Source organism: Stenella coeruleoalba (genome assembly GCF_951394435.1).
Source record: "Stenella coeruleoalba genome assembly, chromosome: 20".
In the NCBI taxonomy this organism is placed as follows: domain Eukaryota; kingdom Metazoa; phylum Chordata; class Mammalia; order Artiodactyla; family Delphinidae; genus Stenella; species Stenella coeruleoalba.
This window is the reverse complement of record NC_137166.1, coordinates 10495546-10516525: the sequence shown is the minus strand read 5'-3', so window position 1 is coordinate 10516525 and position 20980 is coordinate 10495546. Positions and strand designations below refer to the sequence as shown.

The 20980-nt window shown below is 46.6% G+C and overlaps 1 protein-coding gene across 1 annotated transcript in view; it reads right to left on the bottom strand.

Annotated features, from left to right (window-relative positions):
• ADAMTS18 (ADAM metallopeptidase with thrombospondin type 1 motif 18) overlaps positions 1-9260 on the bottom strand; it is a 157615-nt gene extending 148355 nt beyond the window's left edge. Inside the window, exons 1-2 of the mRNA XM_079907168.1 lie at positions 7332-9260; positions 4114-4430 (exon numbers count right to left, since the gene is read on the bottom strand). Coding sequence (XP_079763294.1) covers positions 4114-4430; positions 7332-7605 — 591 coding nt within the window. The 5' untranslated portion in view covers positions 7606-9260. The remainder of the gene's footprint in view (positions 1-4113; positions 4431-7331) is intronic.
• Between the last annotated feature and the right edge of the window lie 11720 nt (positions 9261-20980).

The following is a 20980-nucleotide window of genomic DNA, read 5'->3' as shown; positions in this document are numbered from 1 at the left end:
GTGTTTCATATGCAGGTCAATGCATCGTTAGAGATGCAAAGCCATGATATCAAAGATGCTAAGTTGGCAAAGGTGTTTTTGCTCAGAAGCCTTGTTTCTCTTCACAAAGAAAGGAAAAAGCACCACAGTTTGGGCTGAAAACATATACAGGAGTCCTCCACTTTCGCAAGTTTGCTTTATGTCACTTTGCTTTTATGAAAAACGCAATTAGCACCTGGTTTTTGCTAACCGAAAGAAATACGAAGAGGATTTTCGTTTTTATGGGGAAAAAAAACAAAGCAAAATAGCGATCAGTGTGGTCAGTGTTTGTTGGTTGGTTTTGCAGCTAACCCTTATACAGGCAGCGCTCACCCTAAGCAGGGAGAGCGGCACCGCCCAGCTCCTTCCCCAGGAACTGCACTAAGAATCTCTGCAACAAGCCACTGTCGCTCTGAACTACCTCTGTGAGCACTTGTGCTTTATGTCCATTTATTTTGTGCATTCATTGCCAAGATGTGTCCTAAGGTAATTGCTTCTTTGCTTTTGTCATTTTGGCTTACGAAAGACTTCATAGGGACGCTCTACTTTCAGATAACAGGGAAAACCTGTATAATACTTCTTGTCTATATATGATATCACAAAAGAGGGTATACAAGTGGCCAGTAGGCATAAGAAAGGATACTCAACTTCATTAACCATCGGAACAATGCAAACCAAACCCACTGTGTGATACTGCTTCACATCCATCAATGGGAGTGGCAGAAATGGGAAAGACAGACAACAGCCAAGTGTTGATGAGAATGTGGAGCAACTGGAACTCTTACCCACTGCTGATGGCCCTGTAAATCAGTGCAACCACTCTGAAAAGCCGTTTGGCTGAATCTAGGAAAAGAGCGGTAAGTGCAGTTCCTGGGGCAGGAGCTGGGCGGTGCCGCTCTCCCTGCTGAGGGTGAGCGCTGCCTGTATAAGGGTTAGCCGCAAAACCAACAAACGAACACTGACCACACTGCTCGCTATTTTGCTTTAGGGAAAACATATATATTAACCTATGACCCAGCAACTTCAGTCTTTGGTATGTTTCCAACAGAATGTGTCCATAAGCTCACCCAAAGGCATAGACGAGAATGTTTAGTATTCCTCCTCCTAACAGCCCCAAACTGGAAACAATTTAAATGCCACCAACAATTAGATGGAAACAATGTAGAATATTCATACAGAGGAATTATTGTATGACCCTCTCTTAGGTAAAAAATTTTTAAATAGGCGAACTTAAGCTATGTGACAAATTAGGACAGTGGTTACTTCTGGTGGACAGTCACTGGAAGGGGATGTGGGGTAGGGGTCTTCTGGGACACTGGTAATGTCCTGTTTGATCTGGTTGTGGGTTACAGCGGTGTGAACTTTGTAGAAATTCATTAGGCTGTACTCCACGATTTTTGCATTTTTCTGTGTATACATTTTTGCACTTTTCTGTATATACATTATACCTCAATAGAAGTTACAGACGTTAATACAGAGCAGTGTCTCAGCTTCTCATTTGTGGCTCTGTCCTCTTCCTTGTTTTATTTTTCTTATTGTTTGATTGAGGATGGCTGTGTCTGTATTTTGCTGCTGTTCGGCAGGGGCTTGGGGAGGTGGGTAATGTAAGGGGGATAAGCTTGATCCTCTCCCTACCCCATGCCCCATGGGCCCAAACAATTGGATAATTGGACTCAGATGCCTAGAGATGGCCGTGGTCTTAGAACTAATTTCACATGGCTCAGGAGAGGAAACTGAGGCCTACAGAACTAAAGTTAATTAAGTATATGTGGCTGGCTTGTTGAAAAGTAGGAACAGATTGTGAGTTTCATGATTTCAATTTATAACAGCCTTATAAAAAAGAATGAAATGCTATTTGCAGCAACATGGATGGCCCTAGAGATGATCATACTAAGTGAAGTAAGTCAGACAGAGAAAGACAAATATCATATGATTTTGCTTATACGTGGAATCTAAAAAAATGATACAAATGAACTTATTTACAAACAAGAAACAGACTCACGGACTTTGAAAACAAACTTATGGTTGCCAAAGTGGAAAGGTGGGGGGGAGGGATAAATTAGGAGCTTGGGATTAACATATACACATTACTATATATAAAATAGATAATCAACAAGGACCTACTGTATAGCACAGGGAACCCTACTCAGTATTCAGTAATAACCTATATGGGAAAAGAATCTGAAAAAGAATGCATATATGTGTACGTATATGTATAACTCAGTCACTTTGCTGTACACCTGAAACTAACACAACATTGTAAATCAACTACAGTCCAATATAAAATAAAAATTGAATTTAAAAGATAAAAACAAACAAAATCAGATTGGTACGCGAAGAAAAAAAATTATATCGGCCTTATACACGGGCAGATGTGGTTGCCAATGACTTCTTTCACCTTCAGCCCAAAGATGGAACTTTTAAATTTGCCTCATTCTTTGTGTTAAGTGGTCATTCTCTGTTCAAAAGTGAATCTCCTTCTGAGGAGAAACAACCTAACATCTATGAATATGGGATAATTGGTCAGATTTCCTATCACTCACAGAAAGTGGAATATTGAGCTCATTAACCACGGGGAGACTAAGCGCCTTCCAAGAGCTGCTGTAGCACTTTCCATGTAGGAAGTCACTTTATCCCCACGGTGCTGTAAACCCTCTTGTTATTCCCATTGTAGAGAGAGAGACACTAAGACACAGAGAGATTCATAACTTGCCCAAGGTCCTACTAGTAAGGGCTGCTATGAAAGATGAACTTGGACAGACTACTCTTCACCACTGGGTTATCTGGAATGGGATAGTTTAAGCCACTGTGATGGAGGGCCTAACCTCCTTCTGAAGACATAAGGATACTGGAATAGATAGAAGAGAGGGAAAAGAGGGGGACGTTCCCAAACAAGCAGTAGACTCATGACAACCAAAGCAACCAAACAACAAAAACAAGATATATTCACGTGTGTGTGGGCTGCCTAGGTGCGTGTAACTATCTTAGAACATATAGGTCACTAGTAAGCCATATTGCTCATTTAAACAGATCCAGCTTAGCCAGGAATTGTTAAATCTTTGCTTCACTCTATAGTTTAAAGACCATACGAAAAAATATCGTAACTCTGGTTGTGATAAAAGATTTTAACTACACGTCAAGTCACAATATGAAAACAAAAAAGTTAAATAATAAAGTTTCGGCTAGCCAAGAACACGGGAGTCTTCATTCACCAGCGCCTGAGCCCCTCTCTCTTGTTCAGTCACGATGTATCACGTACATCACACTAACTACATCCTCAGCTGGGCTTTCTCACATTTTCTTTCTTCTAGCCACGCCAGAGCATGACCACGGTGTGTATGAACACACACAAACTCTTCTGTCAGTTACAGACACTTCTCAGTTGCAACACAAGATGAAATCGACCCAGATCACCATTTATTGTCTCACAGATGACTGAATCCTGAGACAAGCATCATTTATACCAATATTCTTGATCTCGAGCCCAACAGCTGAGGATTACACAAGAGGAAATAACGCTCGTCCCAAATCTTTTTAAGTGTCCTGCCTTCCTGGATGCCACACGTAATCCCACCAGCCCCTGAACACACCACATCACACTCAGAAAGGACGCCTTATGTGAGCAGGACAACATGAACAGATTAGTTGAAAGAAAACAAGAGGCCTCCCTTCCACAGGGAAGGCTGGGCTTCCCAGGGCAGTGAACACACTTTTGCATTAAATACGGTTTTCCCTGTTTCAAAGCACTGTGGAGGCACGCAGCTTGTTAGATTTATATAAAGCCTGGTCTCTCAAGACTTTCCAAAGCGAATGGCATCCATCACATTAATTTCCTTGGGGGATCGTCTCAAACATGGAAAATGAAGAGGCCCAGACCATTAAACATCAAAAGAACGTTCTAAATGGTAATTAAAGTTCTTTTAGATAGATTTTCTTTTTCTGGGAGCAGATTAGATTAATTCAATTGAGAATATTATACGTATCAAAGCTGACAGTGTGAATGTGTGGAGTTGGCTGCAAGAGCACTTAGGATTGCAGACATCTGTTCATTCCAGTTATACAAAACACAGGAAAGAGGGAGTAGGGGGTGCTTACCAAGCCGGCACATGTAGACACAGCGACGGAGGACAAGCTGTCGTTTCTGATAAATCCCTGATAGAAACATCTTGGCACCACGGGTTCCCGAGTCTCTGAAGCACCATCTTTTCCAAGTACCTGGACAATAAAGTGACTGCTCAAGATTGCCGAGGGCTTAAGTTCTAAGTGTAGTTCCTGTCCAAATGCTGAAAATCGGTAATGCAGGGAGCTGCTGGCACTCTGCGCCGACCGCTTTTTCCTGCCGCTGTGCAAAATGTCGTGTGAAACATATGACCCGCCCGAGTCCACTTCTACCGGCGTGACAAAGACGTAATCTGCAATGGGAAAGGTTTCGCTGTCAGCACCCACGGCCCGCAGTGCCCGAGGGTCCCTTTCCGAAAGGCTGGCAAAGAGCAACACACAGCTGAAAGGTACTTGTTCTTTTGCCACGCACCTAAACTACCTATAATTCAGAGCAGCTCATGACAAGGGGAATTGTGTGATCTTGACAATCAGCTCTGCCACAGCAATTCCTACAGAAACTGTAAGTCAGGCACCACCTTGTAGAACGTCAAGAATGTTTCTGGAAAACGCCACAACTCTCATGGTCTGCAGAGAGAGATGGACTTTTTATATATTAGTCATAGAGTCATCCATACGTAAAAATTGATTTGGGGGAGACAGTATTAATAACTATAAAAACCACAAAGCCAAGAAAGGAACACTTTTTTCCAAGATGATACCTTTGTGCTTAAACTACATTGGGAGCATTGGGGTGGGGGGGACAGAGTTTAAATTTCAAATGTAACTCACAGCACTGAGTAACTTGAGATGAATTCTCAGGTAATTAACAAGTAACTGTAGTTTTATGTTTCCAATATTGATTATATGTGATAATAAAACTCCAGCACTTGTATCACTCAGCGTTTTACAAACGAGCTTTCCCTGGGACAATTCCATTTAATTGTAAGCATAAAATAGAGTGGATACATAAAAATGCCTCGAAATTGTCAGAACTTCCCACTACAGTCTGTTGCTGAAAATTGCTCAGACATGTTGGTGGGGGCGTGTCAGATCAGGGGACACCTGGAAAGACGTGTTTAAAAATACCTTCACTGTTGCTCCCTAGAGCAGCGCTAATTACTGCTTGTCCCAGAGAAGAGAAGTTAAACAACAATTTGCTGCTTGAAAAAACGAGGCTAGCAAACTGTTTTCTATCACACGACATTGAAACTGAAAAGTATCATCCCACAAGATGATCTGGAATATGCCCTCTGCGCATTAAAAAACGCTCTGTATTTCCACTTTCTAGGCACAGAATGGGAAACTAATTTGGACCGTGTTTAGAAAGATTCTGAATAACCAAGAGGCATGTTTGAGTCACTCGGGTCCTTGGTTACTGGAGGAGGAAAAGCAAGAGGAATTTCCCTTTTCCCGAAATAGTCAACAACCGGAAAAAAGAAAAAAAAAAACAAGAAGAGAAAAGAAAGAAAAAAAGCTAAGGAATGAACAGAAGCCCTGTAGCTAGCAGGGATCAACGAGGGATATCCTAATTGGTCCTACATTAAAAAAAAAAATCCCAATATGACAATAATTTTCAACTATGTTCTGTGTATGAACCATCTGTTACTCATATTGCTTGAGAAATTCATTCTTACAAGGTTCTTGCCGTTCTCCCCCATTTTCTTCTTCACTCCTTTAACTAGAAATACTACCTAATTGACATGCATATTAAAAAGCAATTGAAAAAAATGTTTTTCTCTTAACCTTAAAAAAATTGAGTGGGATATACATGATTTCTCTTCTCTTTAAAATTGCTACTCTGCCGTTTTCCTGGTATGTGGCTTTTGATTAAACACAGCTTTTTCTTAGGGACAAACCACCTTCTCCCTCCCCCATACTAAAACCTAATTGTGAAAAGCATCCCTGACATGTGCTCAGACACAGTCTCTGTAAGTTGATTCTTACCTCCTTGACCAAAGCCATCTGAAACTCTGCCTGCTCTTAGCTGGGAGAACACGCAGAAGCCTTATCCAGCCAGCGGTCTGCAGAATCAGCCTGCAAAGCCCCCCACCCAGACACCTGCTACTAGTTTGTTTCCAAGGGGAGAATGAACAAGCAAGCTGATGGTAATATTCAGTCCTTGATGGGAAGAGGGGCAGTCAGGGCCCCTGTAGTGAGTGATCTGATTAATCGGCTCAGGGGCTACCTAAAGATGAGGTCCTTACAGGTGGTAGCTGGAATGGAGAGGACCTCCAGCCATTTGGCCCTGATGAAACAATGAGGGGTTGTTTTAGAAACTGCAGCCAGCTTTTCTGGTTGGACAAAAGGCGAATTTCTCAAGGGCAAATTCCTGGCTCTCCCCTGTCCCCTCGCTCACCCACTCCCTGGCGGCACAGCCTTTCTCCATGACTCTGCCATCCCCCCTCTCCCCAGTATGATCCCTGGTCCCCTGAGAGGAGGAGATAACCCTGCAAGACTAAAAAATGATAAAACCCCAGCTAGACATCAAGGTCTTGCTATAGAAACCTTGGATCAGGAATCAGCTGTTCTCCAGTAGCCCATGGGAACAATGGAAACAAGGATTTTCCTTCCAGGTGCCAGGGAGAAGTTAATAAATGACAGAAGTAAAGAGTGTTCTGGAAGTCTGAAGCGAGGGAACTTAAAAGGAGATAAAGCAAACCCCCCCGCCCCCCCACCAGAGGCTACCTGCTTTCCTCTCTCTAAAAGTGATCTTTGGGAATCAATGATACGAGAGAAGAGAAAAGGGATAAAGAAGGAAGGAAAGGGAGAAAGGGGACAGGAGTGAAGGGGGGGAAGGAAGATGGGGGAGGAAAGAAGATGGGGGAAGAAGGGGGCATGTCCTTTCCCGGAAGAGGAAGGAGATGAGGACGGTGCCCTTTGATACCAGCTACCTAGTCAATATCCACTCACTTTCTAATTTCTCACCACAGCACGGATTTTTTTTTTTTTTAAACCAGCCGTCTGTGAACGAGGGAAAGTATTGTTTTCTCATTTATGTGACTTGCAGCTTGAGGCACTGATTCTTCCGATAAGTTCAGAGTCCGGGCCACATCCCCCTCTCCAAACACGAACCGTTTCCAGGACGCGCGCACACCTGCCACGTGGGGGGGAGGGGTGGCCTCGTCTGCCCTTTCTCTCTTTGGGGGGAAGGAAAGGACAAAGTGCCTGGAGAAGCCCTTCTGCGGGGTGGGGGCGGGGGGGCGAATACGAACCGTGGTTTAATCCGCTGCCGCCGCCGCCTCGGCTGTCACTGGCTAAGGCTGCGGCGACCGACGCACAGCAAAGGCAGCAGAGCTGGAGCGCCTGCAAGAGAAAAGGTGACACCGTGCGTGAGGGGCGCGGCGGGGCTGGGGTCCCCGGCCACCCGCCATCGGCGCCTCCCCGCCGGGCACCTGCCTTGGCCACGCGCCCCCGTCCCGCCGGCCCCCACGGCGGGCCCGAGCGGGCGGCGGGGAGGGCGCACGCGAGCAGGAGGGCGCACTCCATGGTCAGGTGCGGGCGCGGCGGCTGCGGGCGGCGCACATCCTCCCCGCCGCCCCGGAGCGCGGCGCTCCAGGTGCGGCGCCAGGTGGGAGCCGCCGCCGCTCACATCGCGGGCCGGGAGCGCCGGGCCTCCCCGGCTCCGGCAGCTCGCGCGCCCTCCCTCCCGCCGGCGCCGGCCTGCACAGCGCCGCCTGCGGCTCCTGGAGGCGGCACGGGGGAGCCCCGGACCAGGGCTGGCGCGCGCCTCCGAGCGCAGACGGCCGGGGGACTCTGTTCGCGCCTGCCCTCCCGTCCGTGCGTCTGTCTGTGTCGGGGTGAGCGTCTGAGGCTCCCGGGGCCAGCAGAGCCAGCTGGCTCCCCCAGCGCGCCGGAGCCGAGCGCCCGCCTCTCCACCGCACGGTGATTGGCGACCAGCGGCTCCCGGGCCCGTCCGAGCCCCCGGGCTGGTGCAAGGGCGTGGGATTCCCCGCTCCCGCTCCGAGGGAGGGGGCGCACGGGGAGGGGAGGCTGGGGGAGAGGAAGGGGGAGGGAGGGAGCGACCGCCGAGGGAGGGAGGAGAGCGCCCTGGGCCAGGCTGGGAAAACGTCACTGAAGCGCACGGAGGGATGAGCCGAGCAGGGCGGCACTCAGGTGAGTGGCGCGACTTCTCTCGCTGCCGGTGCAGACTTCTGTTTTACAAGTCTCCTGGCGAGACAGCCCAGGTATTTAGCGTTCTCAGTACCTCCAAAGGGCCAGCTGCCCTCCTCTGCTTTATCTCGCTCACCTCGGACCCTCTCCTTGCAAAGGTGGGCCTTATTAACCCCTTGATAAGGTTGAGGAAACCGGGCTTGGCTGGGCTCCAGAGAACCTCGCTACCCAGAGAGCAATCCCGGTAACTCGCAAATCTCAGGCGGCCTGGAGGGCTGGAAGCAAGAGCCTTGCCACCGGCTGCAGCGTGTGAAAACCCAGGCTGGCCGGCGGTGGCCTCACCTCTTCAAGTGACCGCGTTTCCAGCTCCTCAAGATTGAATCCTGGCCCCAGACCCCGCAACGTGCAGAAATGAGCCGTAACATACACTGCTGCCATCGCCACGAATGCGCATCCCCTCTGCCGGGTGCCTGCTGATTACACGCCACGTTTATTTGATCTTTCGATCCCCACTGTTTGCAGTGATGAACAAAATATATTCTCCTCACAGGCTAATGGAAAAGACCCTCAAGGAATAACTCGACCATACCAGAACCAAAATGATCACAAATAGTCTACAGGAAAAGAATGGGGTCCTAAGTTAGAAAGAATAAGAGCAGAATCTAATTTAATTGGAAGGGGTCTAAGAGTGGGCGTGTAACTGTAAGATGTCTGTTAGGAGCTGACATTTCAAAGAGGACCAAAGAGAGGGGGTCAGTTTTATAAAGAAAGAAAGGAGTGAGGTCTTGCATGTCCGGAGACGGAGCACAGTGTGAGTGAAGGTCTTGAAGTCGGAAACGTACCTGCCATGATGGAAGGCCTACAGGCCGGAGGGAGAGACAGAAATAGCAGATGGCCAGGTCAACAGGACCTTGTGGGCTGTGGGTGAAGCATGTAAGAAATTTAGATTTAAGATTGTGTGTGTGTGTGTGTGTGTGTGTGTGTGTGTGTGTGTGTTCAGGGTCTGTTTCACTGGATGCATCAGTGAAGATCTAAAGCTGGGGCTAGAAAAGCAGAGAAGGTGGCACAGCTTCTGTGTGGAAAGGCCTCACGGTGAGAAAATCTAGGTTAAACAAATCACGTGGGTTTCACGACGTAATCTGTTTAAGCTCTTGTGGCCTCCATTGTATAATCTGTAAAACGGGAGTTCAGCACAATCTAGCAAAAGCATCGCAAGGATTAAGTGCATGTCCTTCTGAGCCCTTTATAAGTGGGCTTTAAAAATAAGAACAGACGGTACCCGGAATTGCTTTTGCTTATCCATCTTATGTCACACTTGAATGTGCATCAAAATCACCCATGATGCTGGCTTAAAATACAGATGCCTGGGCCACCAGCCGTGGACGTTCTGATTCAGGAGATTCGGTGTTGGGCCCAAATATGCATTTGTAGCAAGCAGCTGTGGGTGATTCTGACCCAGGTAACTTCAGTGCTTTATGCTTCTAAAGGACGCTGGAGGGGTGCGTGGTGTGCTCACACTTGGCCCAGTGAAACCATGTCCCTGATCTGCATCTCTCCCGTGAGACACCTTTGCATGGAGTCATCCACACCCCTTTGGTCTTGCTCTTTTGCGACCAGGAGTAGAGGTTCCTCACCATGGTCAGGGCTTGAGTCTCAGAGAACACTTCTTACCTGTGCTTCTCACGCTCTGCACTATTGACCTTGGGGGCTGGATAATTCTCTGTGGTGGAAGCCATCCTGTGCATTGTAGGATGTTAAGCAGCGTCCCTGGTCTCTACCCACTACATGCCAGTAGCACCCTCAGAATTGTGATAAAACGTTGTGATGTTACTAGATGTCCCTGGGAAACCAAATCACCCCTAGTGAGAACCTGGATGAATAGTGTGGACTCCAGTCCTACTCTGTGGCATTTTTCTCCATTGATGTGGAGCCTCATAGCTTCTCATTCAATGGGACAAGTATTTGTTGAGTGCCCACCGCTGAGGGACTGGAGCCTCCTCTTGAACTTCCTCTAAGTGTCCCATCCCCCACTGATTTTACAGCTCTTCTCCCGTACCCTCGGACACGTTTGCACCCAGGAGATCCCGACCCTCCATGGTTTGGTACAGAAATCAAGACCCCCGTCTCATATACTCCTATGTGAGCAAAACTTCCCATTCCATTCATTTGCAGATGCCTGGGTCCAATTTATTCTGTAGGGCTGACACACAAACACTGCAAGCTCCAACTTCTGGGACGATTTTCCACACTCGATATTCCAGGAACTAGCCCTGCAATATGTATACATTGCCTCTAGATGGTGACAGAGAGGCGGGAGCACATGGTCCTTTCAGCTGTGAACTGCAAAGGAGCACCAGCTTCTAAATTACTTGGAAATCTAAATCTGAGCTGATTTTAAAACTATAAATCTAAGACACTATAAAGAATATCTAAAGTTCATAGTAATCTGTCTCAGTCCCTTTGACATGCTATAACAGAATACCACAGCCTAGGTGGATTAGAAACAACAGACACATATTTCTTACAGTTCTGGAGGCTGGGAAGTTCAAGATCAAGGCACCAGCAGATTCGGTTGGTGTCTGGTGAGATCCTGCTTCTTGGTTCATAGATGGCCTTTTTGCTGTGTCCTCACAAGGTGGCAGGGGCGAGGGATCTCTCCTATAAGGGCACTAATCCCTTTCATGAGGCCTCGGCCCTCATGACCCCTCATGACCCTCATGACCCCTCATGACCTCCCGAAGCCCTCCCTTCTAAATGCCATCATACTGTGGATTAGGTTTCAATATATGAGTTTGGGAGAGGGATACAAACATTGCATGAACAAATGGGGAAAAGAAAAAAATGATCCCTTTCATGATGTATTCTGTCATACTTAGCCCAGACCCTGGCACAGAGAAGACATTCAGTAAGTATTTGTAGGAAGGAAGGAAGGAAGGAAGGAAGGGAGGGAGGAAGGAAGGGAGGAAAGAGAAAGAGAGGAAGGAAGGGAGGGAGGGACAGAGGGGCAGAGTGAGGGAGGGAGGGAATGCTGGGGAAATGGAAATGGAGAGATCACACAGTTTCACTCTTTTCCATCCTTTAAAATCAGTGGCACAGTTCTAGGTATTGGTTTCTCATCTTTTTACACCGACATAAGTTTAACCTCTTTTTCAAGATAATATGCTTTAAGTCACATACCTCCTCCTGGTCAGAGCAAGAAATAAATGGTGATCCCTGTTATTGATTCACTTTTTCCTTGATCTCTGCTCCATGAGGATGCAAGGGTCTCTTGCACAGAAAGGAAGAAACGTTTAGCCCCTCTCCCATCACAGCTGACTTTCACAGGGGGATGCTGCCCCTCCTCTGGCATTTTAAAGCTGCACTGAATGGTCCGTCAGGTTCCTGACGGTTTCCTGTAGAAGGCATTTTCATGTCCAAAGAGAAAGATGTCCAAAGCCAAGTATCCGAACCTAGAACGGGGTAACCTAGAAACAAGTATCCGAACCTAGAACAGGGTAACCTAGAAACAGTAAACGGGACTTATTTCAACACAGTAGCCAAAAAGAAAAATAAAGAGATGGAAACGGATTTCCATCCTTGAGCCCTGAGAGGCAAGGGCTGCCTCCTGGCCAATGTCTCAGAAAACAAGGTGCAGTTACAACCGCGTCCTCAAGAACAGTGGGGAGGGGGAAAGGGAGGAGGACAGAGCAGCATCTTCTTTAGAGATAACCATCCAGAAAGATAAAGTGTTTCCTTCACCATGCAAAATAAAGAGTGAAATTCAAGCAAATGACACGCATAGACGGGTTTTCATTAGTGACAGGAGATCGTCCGCAAACCCAATTTAGGAACTACCAATTGTTCTCTCAGCTCAAATTATATTTAGTCGATCATGCCGCTTTCCTGGGACACAGGCATCAATTTCTTCTCTTTGCAACCTGCGCTTGTCTGACTGTCTCTATGTTAAGACTTTCTCTATTCATCTCAGCTTCCCTTGCTCTGTCTATATGTGCTGCTTCACGGCTCTATTTTCAGCCCTTTCCCAAGCCCTACAATTAAAAGTAGCTTGTCTGTTCCAGACTGGAGAGGCAACATTACAACTAGACTCCCTATTCCCACAGACGAACTCAAGGCCAAGTTCTGCACTCTCTGTGCAGCAAAGAATGGAGCATATATTTTGCCAAAGCTCTGGAAAATCTCAGGCTGCCGGAGAAAGGGAAATGACTCTTGTCTACATGAAGTATTCTCTCCTTCTCAACCACCAGATCTCATCACGCGCAGGCTTAGACATCTGCCCCGATGACTCCCAAACTCACAGATTTAACACCAGCCCATCTGCCCGAAGCCCGGGACAGCCAAGATTGGGAACAACTACTGCTAATCAAAATCACCTGGGCAGTTGTTAGACCTGACATTTCTGGGCATCCCTATGAATATTCCAATTAAGTGGGTCTGGGATGAAGCCCAGACAACTGTCTTTGAACCAACACCTGGGTGTTTCTGATGTAACTAAATATATTACAAACCCGTAATTGTGGCCCACTGTACTTACACCTCCATGTGAATGCCAGCACTGCTTCCTAGCCAATAGGGTTTAAAGCTTCTGAGATGCCTTCGAGTCTTTTTTTATTCACGGAGAAAGCAAAGTATAATAGAAAGAATAAAGGACGGGCTTGGGATTGGCTCCTTGATACAGTTATGAGCAGGAAGGATTTGTTATTTGATTAGATCTTTGAATTTTGGAGAGAGTGATTTGCCTTCTAAACATTTCCATCTCCATTCTTCTGGTTTAATCCGTGATTTAGACCTGCCCAAACATACTAACACTTTCTTTCGGGCAAAAAATGTCTGGCCAAAGCGGGGTTGGGGGGGGGGGGGCGCGGTGGTCTGGACTCAAGTGTGACTTGTTAGAATCATTTGCTGGTGCTGATCTACACAATTTGGGAGAATAAACCGTGTTTCAGCTGAGGTTGTCACGATATGTGATTAAAGCCTGGATATTGCAGCAGCCATCCCCTTGAGCTGCAAAAATGAAATCCATCGAGGAGGAAGGAAAGAGGAAAATATGCACGCTCCAGTTTGAGACCATGATTCTCGTACCTGCGCCTTTAATCCTTGAAATCACTGCCATTTAAGCCAAGAAAGCTCTTTCCAATTCCTTTGCCTTTTAAGTTGGTTTGTATTGGGTTTCAGTCAAAGTAGTCCTTGTATTTTTGCTATGTGACCTTGAACGCAGTCTTTTATGTGTTCCTCTGTCACACAGGCTGAACGATCCTTATTTCACATCTTTTTTTTTCATGAGGGTTGAATAAAACAGAAAATGTCTGATGCAGAACCCCAAACCACTGGTGCTTGTTAAATGATAGCTCTTCTCCCCTTTTTTGGGAACTTCTTTGAACCTTATTCCTGTAGCCACTCCACTTCCTTCAGCTGTGAACTGTTGCTTAGAGATGGATGTCATCTGAATATTCTTTCATCTAAACTCCAGGCTGGATCCTGATATCTTCCATTAGATTTAAGGGCTGCAGCTCCTAGACACGGTGTGCATTCAAAAATGGTGCACCCGTAAGTTTGTTTTCGAAGTCTGTGAGCCTGTCTCCGGTTTGTAAATAAGTTAATTTGTATCATCTTTTTAGATTCCACGTATAGTATGATATCATATCATGTGATATTTATCTTTCTCTGTGTATGTATAACTGAATCACTTTGCTGTACACCTGAAAGTAACACAACACTGTAAATCAACTGTACCCCAATATAAAATAAAAATTAAATGAAAAAAATGGTGTGCCCTTCTGAGGCAGCATTCGAAGTAAAGTAGCCAAAATTTGGAAGCTGTGCAAATTAGGACAAGAGTGCGCCTCTGGGCTACTGACTCCTTTGGGGGCAGGATTTAGAAGCCTAGGACCTATTGGATTCCATTTCAATTCAAGCCCAGGCAGGACACAGCCATCCACAGTGCCCAGCTTGGGTTGCAATCTTTTCTTAAGCCTTTCCTTATCTTGGCTTGGGGAAGTGAATGGGAGCAGAGATTCATCCCACTCACTGCTGAGTGCTGCATTACAATTTCTAAATGACCGATTTCATCATTTCCCCCCATGTACTCAGCATCCTTCCCATGTGTTCCCACTCTCTCGGAGTGCCCTTTCAAAAGGCTGGACCGTGTAGGTGAAGGTAAATGCATTGGTCATTTACCCTTCACTTCTTCTGCCCTCAGTCTCCTGAAACTGTCCCCACTAAGGCCAGACTCCAAAGGGTAATTTCATAATCATGAGATGAGAAAAGCTATTTTAAAATAAGAGAAATAAAATCAACTATACTTCAACAAAAAAATAAATTACAGGGCTTCCCTGGTGGCGCAGTGGTTGAGAGTCCGCCTGCCGATGCACGGGACACGGGTTCGTGCCCCGGTCCGGGAAGATCCCACATGCCGCGGAGCGGCTGGGCCCGTGAGCCATGGCCGCTGAGCCTGCGCGTCCGGAGCCTGTGCTCCGCAGCGGGAGAGGCCACAGCGGTGAGAGGCCCGCGCACCGCAAAAAATAAATAAATAAATAAATTACCAAATACAGAGAGATCAGAATGTGTAAACCTCTCACTCAGAGAGAACCATTAAAAATGTTTGCGAGAGAGAGAAACTGAGCCCCTGGCAGTGTGTCGTCTTTAAATTGTTGTAGCACTTGAAATTCACGGTCACTGCTTCCTTTTCAAAAACCTCTCACCTGCTCAGATTCCAGGTCATTACCTTGTCCTGTTTTCTCCTTTCTTGTTTAATTTTTACTTATCAAAAAATTTCCCACCCTTTTTATGTCCGTTAAAGGTTGGCATCCACAGACTTCCATTCCCTCCCCTTGTCTTTTCTCCTAAGATCACCTCTTCCGTTCCTGGACATTCACATCCCATCTGATGTGCCGGTGTCTCCCAGATCTCTTTTTCCAGCTCAAATCTCTGTTCCAAGCTCTAGACACACATTTCTAGCCACTTACAGGGCAGTTTGACTGGCTGCCTCAGAGGCACCTAAACTCAACAAGGCACCAAGCCTGAACCATCAGCTACTCTCCGTCTGCCGCCATCTGCCCAGAACCCCAAGCTGGGAAGTTTGGGCATCTCCCCTGAATTTGGGAGGCAAAGCCGGGAGGGGGGAGATTTATTTTTTTCTGCTGATCAACTTCTTTTATTTTTTAAATTATTTTTAATACAATTTTAAAGGTTACACTCCATTTACAGTTATTACAAAATACTGGCTATATCCCCGTGTTGTACAATACATGCTTGCAGCCCGTCTTACACCCAATAGTTTGTACACCCCACTCCCCGACCCTATAGTGCCCCACCCCCGCTGGAAGTCACTAGTTTGTTCTCTGTATCTGTGGGTCTGTTTTTTGTATGTGTTTTTAGGTCTGGTTTTTTTTTGAATTTTATTTATTTTTATACAGCAGGTTCTTATTAGTTACCTATTTTATACATATTAGTGTATACATGTCAATCCCAATCCCCCAGTTCATCCCACCCCCACCCCACCACTTTCCCCCCGTGGTTTGATTTTGTTGTTATATTCACTAGCTTGTTGTATTTTTCGGATGTGGAGGGGGAGATATTTGTCATCAAACCTCAGGATGCCTCAAGATCAGTCCCTCATCCTCACCGTGATTGCTTTAATTCAGGCCCTCAGCGTGTGTCACCCCTGAGACTGAAGAGAAGGGGCATCTCATCTAGGACAGACTCCCCTGATCACTGTGGCTGGGTGGGTTGGGCTGAGTTTGGCTGGGTTAAGTCCATCTCCCTGTGTTCCTACAACCTGCCATTCCCTCAGCCTCTGATCGGTCAGTGAGACAAGCACAGTGGAGGCCAGACCCCACCCCAACTGTCACCGCCTGCTTAGAGCAGAGACGATGCCATCGACATCTTTGTTTCCAGTACCAGGAACAGGGCTCACTCACGGTGATACTGTGTTGAATGGAAACCTCATTGCCTGGAAGGAAAACAATCCAGGCTGCTGAGACAGCCCTCCTTGGCGAGTCCCAACCAGGGAACCTCATTACTCCCACCTCCTGTGACAGATAGAATCCACCACCCAACTGGCCCCACACCTGCCTGTGAACTAGCTCCAGCTCTTTTTATTGGTTTTCACTCCCTCCCTTATTCCCCAGCATGGCCTCATTTTGTATCCCGTACCTCACCCTCCAGGACACAGTGGTCTTTCTTTTTTCCCCTCCCCTTCCTAACCAAACCGTTCATTCTCGTTGTTGTTCAAGTAAACCTAAGGGCCTTGAGGCTTACCGTGATCATCTCAGCCATAGGACTCCCCAACTCTGCAGATGGCCTCAACCTGGGTGCACACTGGCCAAATCCCAACCCCAGAGATCCTGAATTAGGGGGTCTCAATGCCCATCAGGAGCATTTTTAAAGCCCCCTGGCTCCAGGTGAATGTAAAATGCAGCTAGTCAAGACCCAACCGCTGTCTGTTTCCTCTATATTCAGAGTACAATCCCCGGACCAGCAGGCTTCCCATCACCTGCAGCATCTCAGTTCCAGCCTCGGGCCTGAATCACGTCCTGCGCTAATCAAGAACGTGCATGAGACCCAGGTCCCCGGGTGGTTGTCCACACGTGAACGTTTCAGAAGGGCTGCCGTAGAGTCAAACAGGTAGGATGGCGACACCACTGGGGAAACCTGGATAACCTCGTGCCCTCTAGAAGCCTCAGTCTCCCCATCTACAAGATGGCGATAAAAACAGTACTGTCTCCCAGGGATGGACGGAAGAGAACTAGGGATCTTCATGACCGTCAGGGGCGGCGCTCGATGAAGCACTTGCTAAGTGGCAGTCTCATTAGCATGCATTCTCTCGCTCTCCCTGCCTCTCTCCATCCCTCTCCCTGCGATGGCTGGGGGTGGGCAAAGCAGGTCCACTCTTTATTTCTAGGATGCCAACTGTGTTATCCCGGGAAGCACAGCCAGTAGGAGGCTGGCAGATGCCACAGTCACATCCACATTAAACATTTCCAATTTTAAGCACAAAAGAAGTTCTGTTTCCCTTGATTAACCTGCATCACCTGAACCACCACCCTGATCCGGGCTGCTAGACACCCCATGTACTCAATTACACAATCACCTGCCCACCAGGAGTGCTGTATGGGGCCTGCACCCCGTTGCGCAGGCAGTCTCTTTCCAGAAGCTGCGTAGTCACTTTGGTCCCCACCTTGCCTGAGGCTGGCGTTTCCAAAAGGCTACCGGGCACCATTTCAAGAGGCTGATCACTTAAAACCAAGGACTGGAACTCAACTGGCTTCTGCAAGGAATTAATTGAAGGAATCCAAGGTGCCAGAGGGATCATTGTAAAAGGGATGGGAGGGGGCTGATTTCAAATTTTTACAGGAGTCTGGGATCTATTTAGAGAGGTTCCAAACATCAGGGGTGGTGTCCAGACTACAACCCAATATTTTCTATTGCTCTCTTTCTGAGAGTTCAAGCATCCCCTGCGATTGCATGGAGTCTCTCTGAAAACCTGACATTGAACTGGGACATAATAACAGGCTTGGGACATCAGAGCGCCGGTGCCTGCTCTGCAGTACTGGACGTTTTTATGTGCATTACATTAAGAGCTTCCATCTCTCCGGACAAAGGGGGGAAGCGCTTCCATGGTGGGTGGCCCCAATTAAACCCTGTGCCTAGTGAGTTTCCGCCGAGGCTGACTGGAAGGCAGCCAGCGCTGATTAGAAAGCAGGTACCTCAAATGGCCCAGTGCTGCTATAATGAAAAGCCCTGGAAAACTGCTAAACGACACAGAGGAAAATCATCACAATTAAGCCCCCCACCCCATGCTCCCTCATGCCTAAAAAAAAAAAAAACCCTTCTTCAGGATTGCCTAAATATTGCTTTGCCCAATGAGTTAACCGTACAGTAAATGAAAGATCTCTTGCAGACATGCAGCTTTGAACACACTGCTCTCATTAGGAAACAGTTCTCTGGTTTAAAAGCACAGAAAGAGAATGCAGACAAAAACAACCCCCCCCCCCGCCCCCGCCACAAAGAAAGCAGATAATTTGCCTGACAAGTAGACTGAGTATGGAAGGTCTGCAGATCGGGCTTAAGTTAAAAACAGTAATAAAACAGTATTTGTTTTTTAATGATGACAAGACCAATACAAGCTGTTTTTGAAAACCTCAGAAAAATAGAGTATGATGAGAGAACAAGCGTAATTCACCATCCACCCCTCAAAGATGACCACAGCTATCATGGTACCTTCCTTCTGGAAGCACTGTTTTATATAGTTGAGAACTGCATTCAATATACTTTTGTGAATGGCTTTGTTTCACTAGTATTATATGTGGAATATATGTTGCAGGTATTAAAATTCCCTGCACCACCGTTGTTAATGGTTGGGACATAATCCATCAGAGGAGTGTAACGTAACACACTTAGCAAAACTTTGGAAGCTCTCTTGCTGTAGAACAGCTAAGCTATAACAGTAGCAGCAGCAGGGACGTCGACGCCATTGCCCCCAGAATGGGGAAGAGCGGTGGGGACTCATATTCTGTGAGTCACACTGGGCCAAACGTTTTGCCAGGTAATGTTCTGTAGGGTTCCTCATTTCATTGTCCGACAGCACTCCGAGGGGGTCATTCTAATCCCCTTTAACACAGAAGGAAACTGGGGTTCACTGATAGGTAAGGTCACCGGCCAAGGTTACTAAGCTAGTGAGACACAGCCAGGATGATGACGCAAGTGTGTCAGGTTCTCCCTTCATTCTTCCTTCTCATCCATTTGAAGAGACACAGCAGCATACTCAAAGGGCATGAGTTTGGAGTCTAAGTGTCCTTTCACGTACCATGCAAAAGCTAAGCGCCCAATGAATACATATTTCATAAATACCTTTCATTCTACTCTGAATTTCATGAGTACTCTCACTCACAAACCTAAAACCTTTTGTGGACTGCACCCAAAAAACGTTACATTCACGAGGCATATTTTTTTCCCAAGAGCTCCGATTAAAATTTTAATTTTATGTATGAAGGATATCATAGGTTTAGTTAATAACGTAGAACTAGGAAAATTGAAGCACAAAGCAAACGTATGTCTCAGAAAGTTCCACTGTGGTAGACAGAGACTCGAGTTTGGTTGAGAAAGAAATGTAGTGAGGACAATGAAAATAATAGAAGTTACTCCCACTAATTAATTGCTTACTTGGTGGTGGGCCAAACACCATGAATGTAACAGGGAAGAACAAAATCTGACTCCATGTTGGATCTGTTTCTTTTACTTTGACCTTTGCTTTCCACTGCTTTTGTTCTGTCTATAGCTACTGGCATACACAATGGCCTCCCTTGGGGAACCCTGCCCCTGCCTGAATGTTAAACTAAAGTGCCTTTGTTCAGGCCACAGGGAAACACCCTGACCCTGCCCACCTGTGAATGGCCAGTAAAGAAGAAATTAACACATCCCGTCCCCTAGGATGGCCAAAACCAGGAGATATTTTGCAAGACTTATGGTCTTTTTACTTCCTCACCTCCTCCCCCCCTCTCTGTTCTATAAAAGAAACTGGCACCCAGACCCCGATAACATGGTACTCTAGGACATTAGTCTGCCATCGTCTCAGATGCCCAGCTTTCTGAATAAAGTCTCTATTCCTTGCCTCAACACCTTGTCTCCCAATTTACTGGCCTGTCGTGCAGCGAGAAGAGCAAGCTTAGACTTGGTAACATGAACATTTAAAGAGCAGAAGCATTAAAGTACTCCGTAGCATCGTTGCCTAATCTGGAAAAGGAAAGTAAGAATGTCAAATGCACAAAAAAGTAATTCCTTGCTGACATAATTTGGGTAAGTGTCAGGGGTAGAATCTGAAAGTGGGTCTACTGTTTTTCAGATGCCAGATTCATCTCAGCCTCCTAATTTACTGGGTAGCATGAAGCCTTGGGCCAGTGGGTACAACACGCCCCCGCCCCCCATCACGCCAGCAGGAGTTTCAGGTTTCCAGGGAGTCTCAACAGAAAACACTCTACTCCTGGGATCCAGCAGCAGATGTCTGTGGAGTCATCCCTGAAGGCTTGGCCAGACAAGACCTTAGCTGGGAATGGACAGCATTTGAAATTCATCCTGAACTTTCAGAGTTACATTGCAAAACACCTTCATAATTCACCCGGATTATCCCCGGGTGCTATAACACTCACCTGGCAGGCCACGGGCCTGATGCAAGATGGCATTTCTATGCTCAGATGATCAGGAAAGGGCGCTAAGAGAAGCAAAAATCAGGGGCCTGCTGGAGGGACGAGGAAATTGAGGGCAAAAGCATGGAGAACAAAAGCCAAAGACAATAACTATCAAATGGATGCAATGTAATGTGAAGACAAGTGAACCACTTAAAAGGTGCAAAGAGAGGAAACAGTGTGTGAAAAGGTAGCATCCCGACGTTAAAATTGGTAGGTATTAGATTTTTACAGCTATTTAACTTTGACCCTTATAACAGCCCTGTGAGATTGCTAATAGAAATAGCAATTGATAAACTCTAAGCTAGCACATAGATTAGTCTTTGTGAACCTTTTTAATTCCATCTTTATGTTAAGCCAGATGATGACTAGGTGTACCCTGTCCCTTAAAATGTGACCACAAGTGGTGTGATCCCTGACTCCCTTGTGTTGGGTTGGCCAAGAAGTTCCTTCGGGTTTTTCTGTAAGATGTTACGGGAAACCCCAAACGAACCTTTTGGCCAACCCGATACTATTGGAAGTCTAGTGGCTTTGCCAGAATTGGAATGACTTCTAGACTCTGCCTCGCGTGT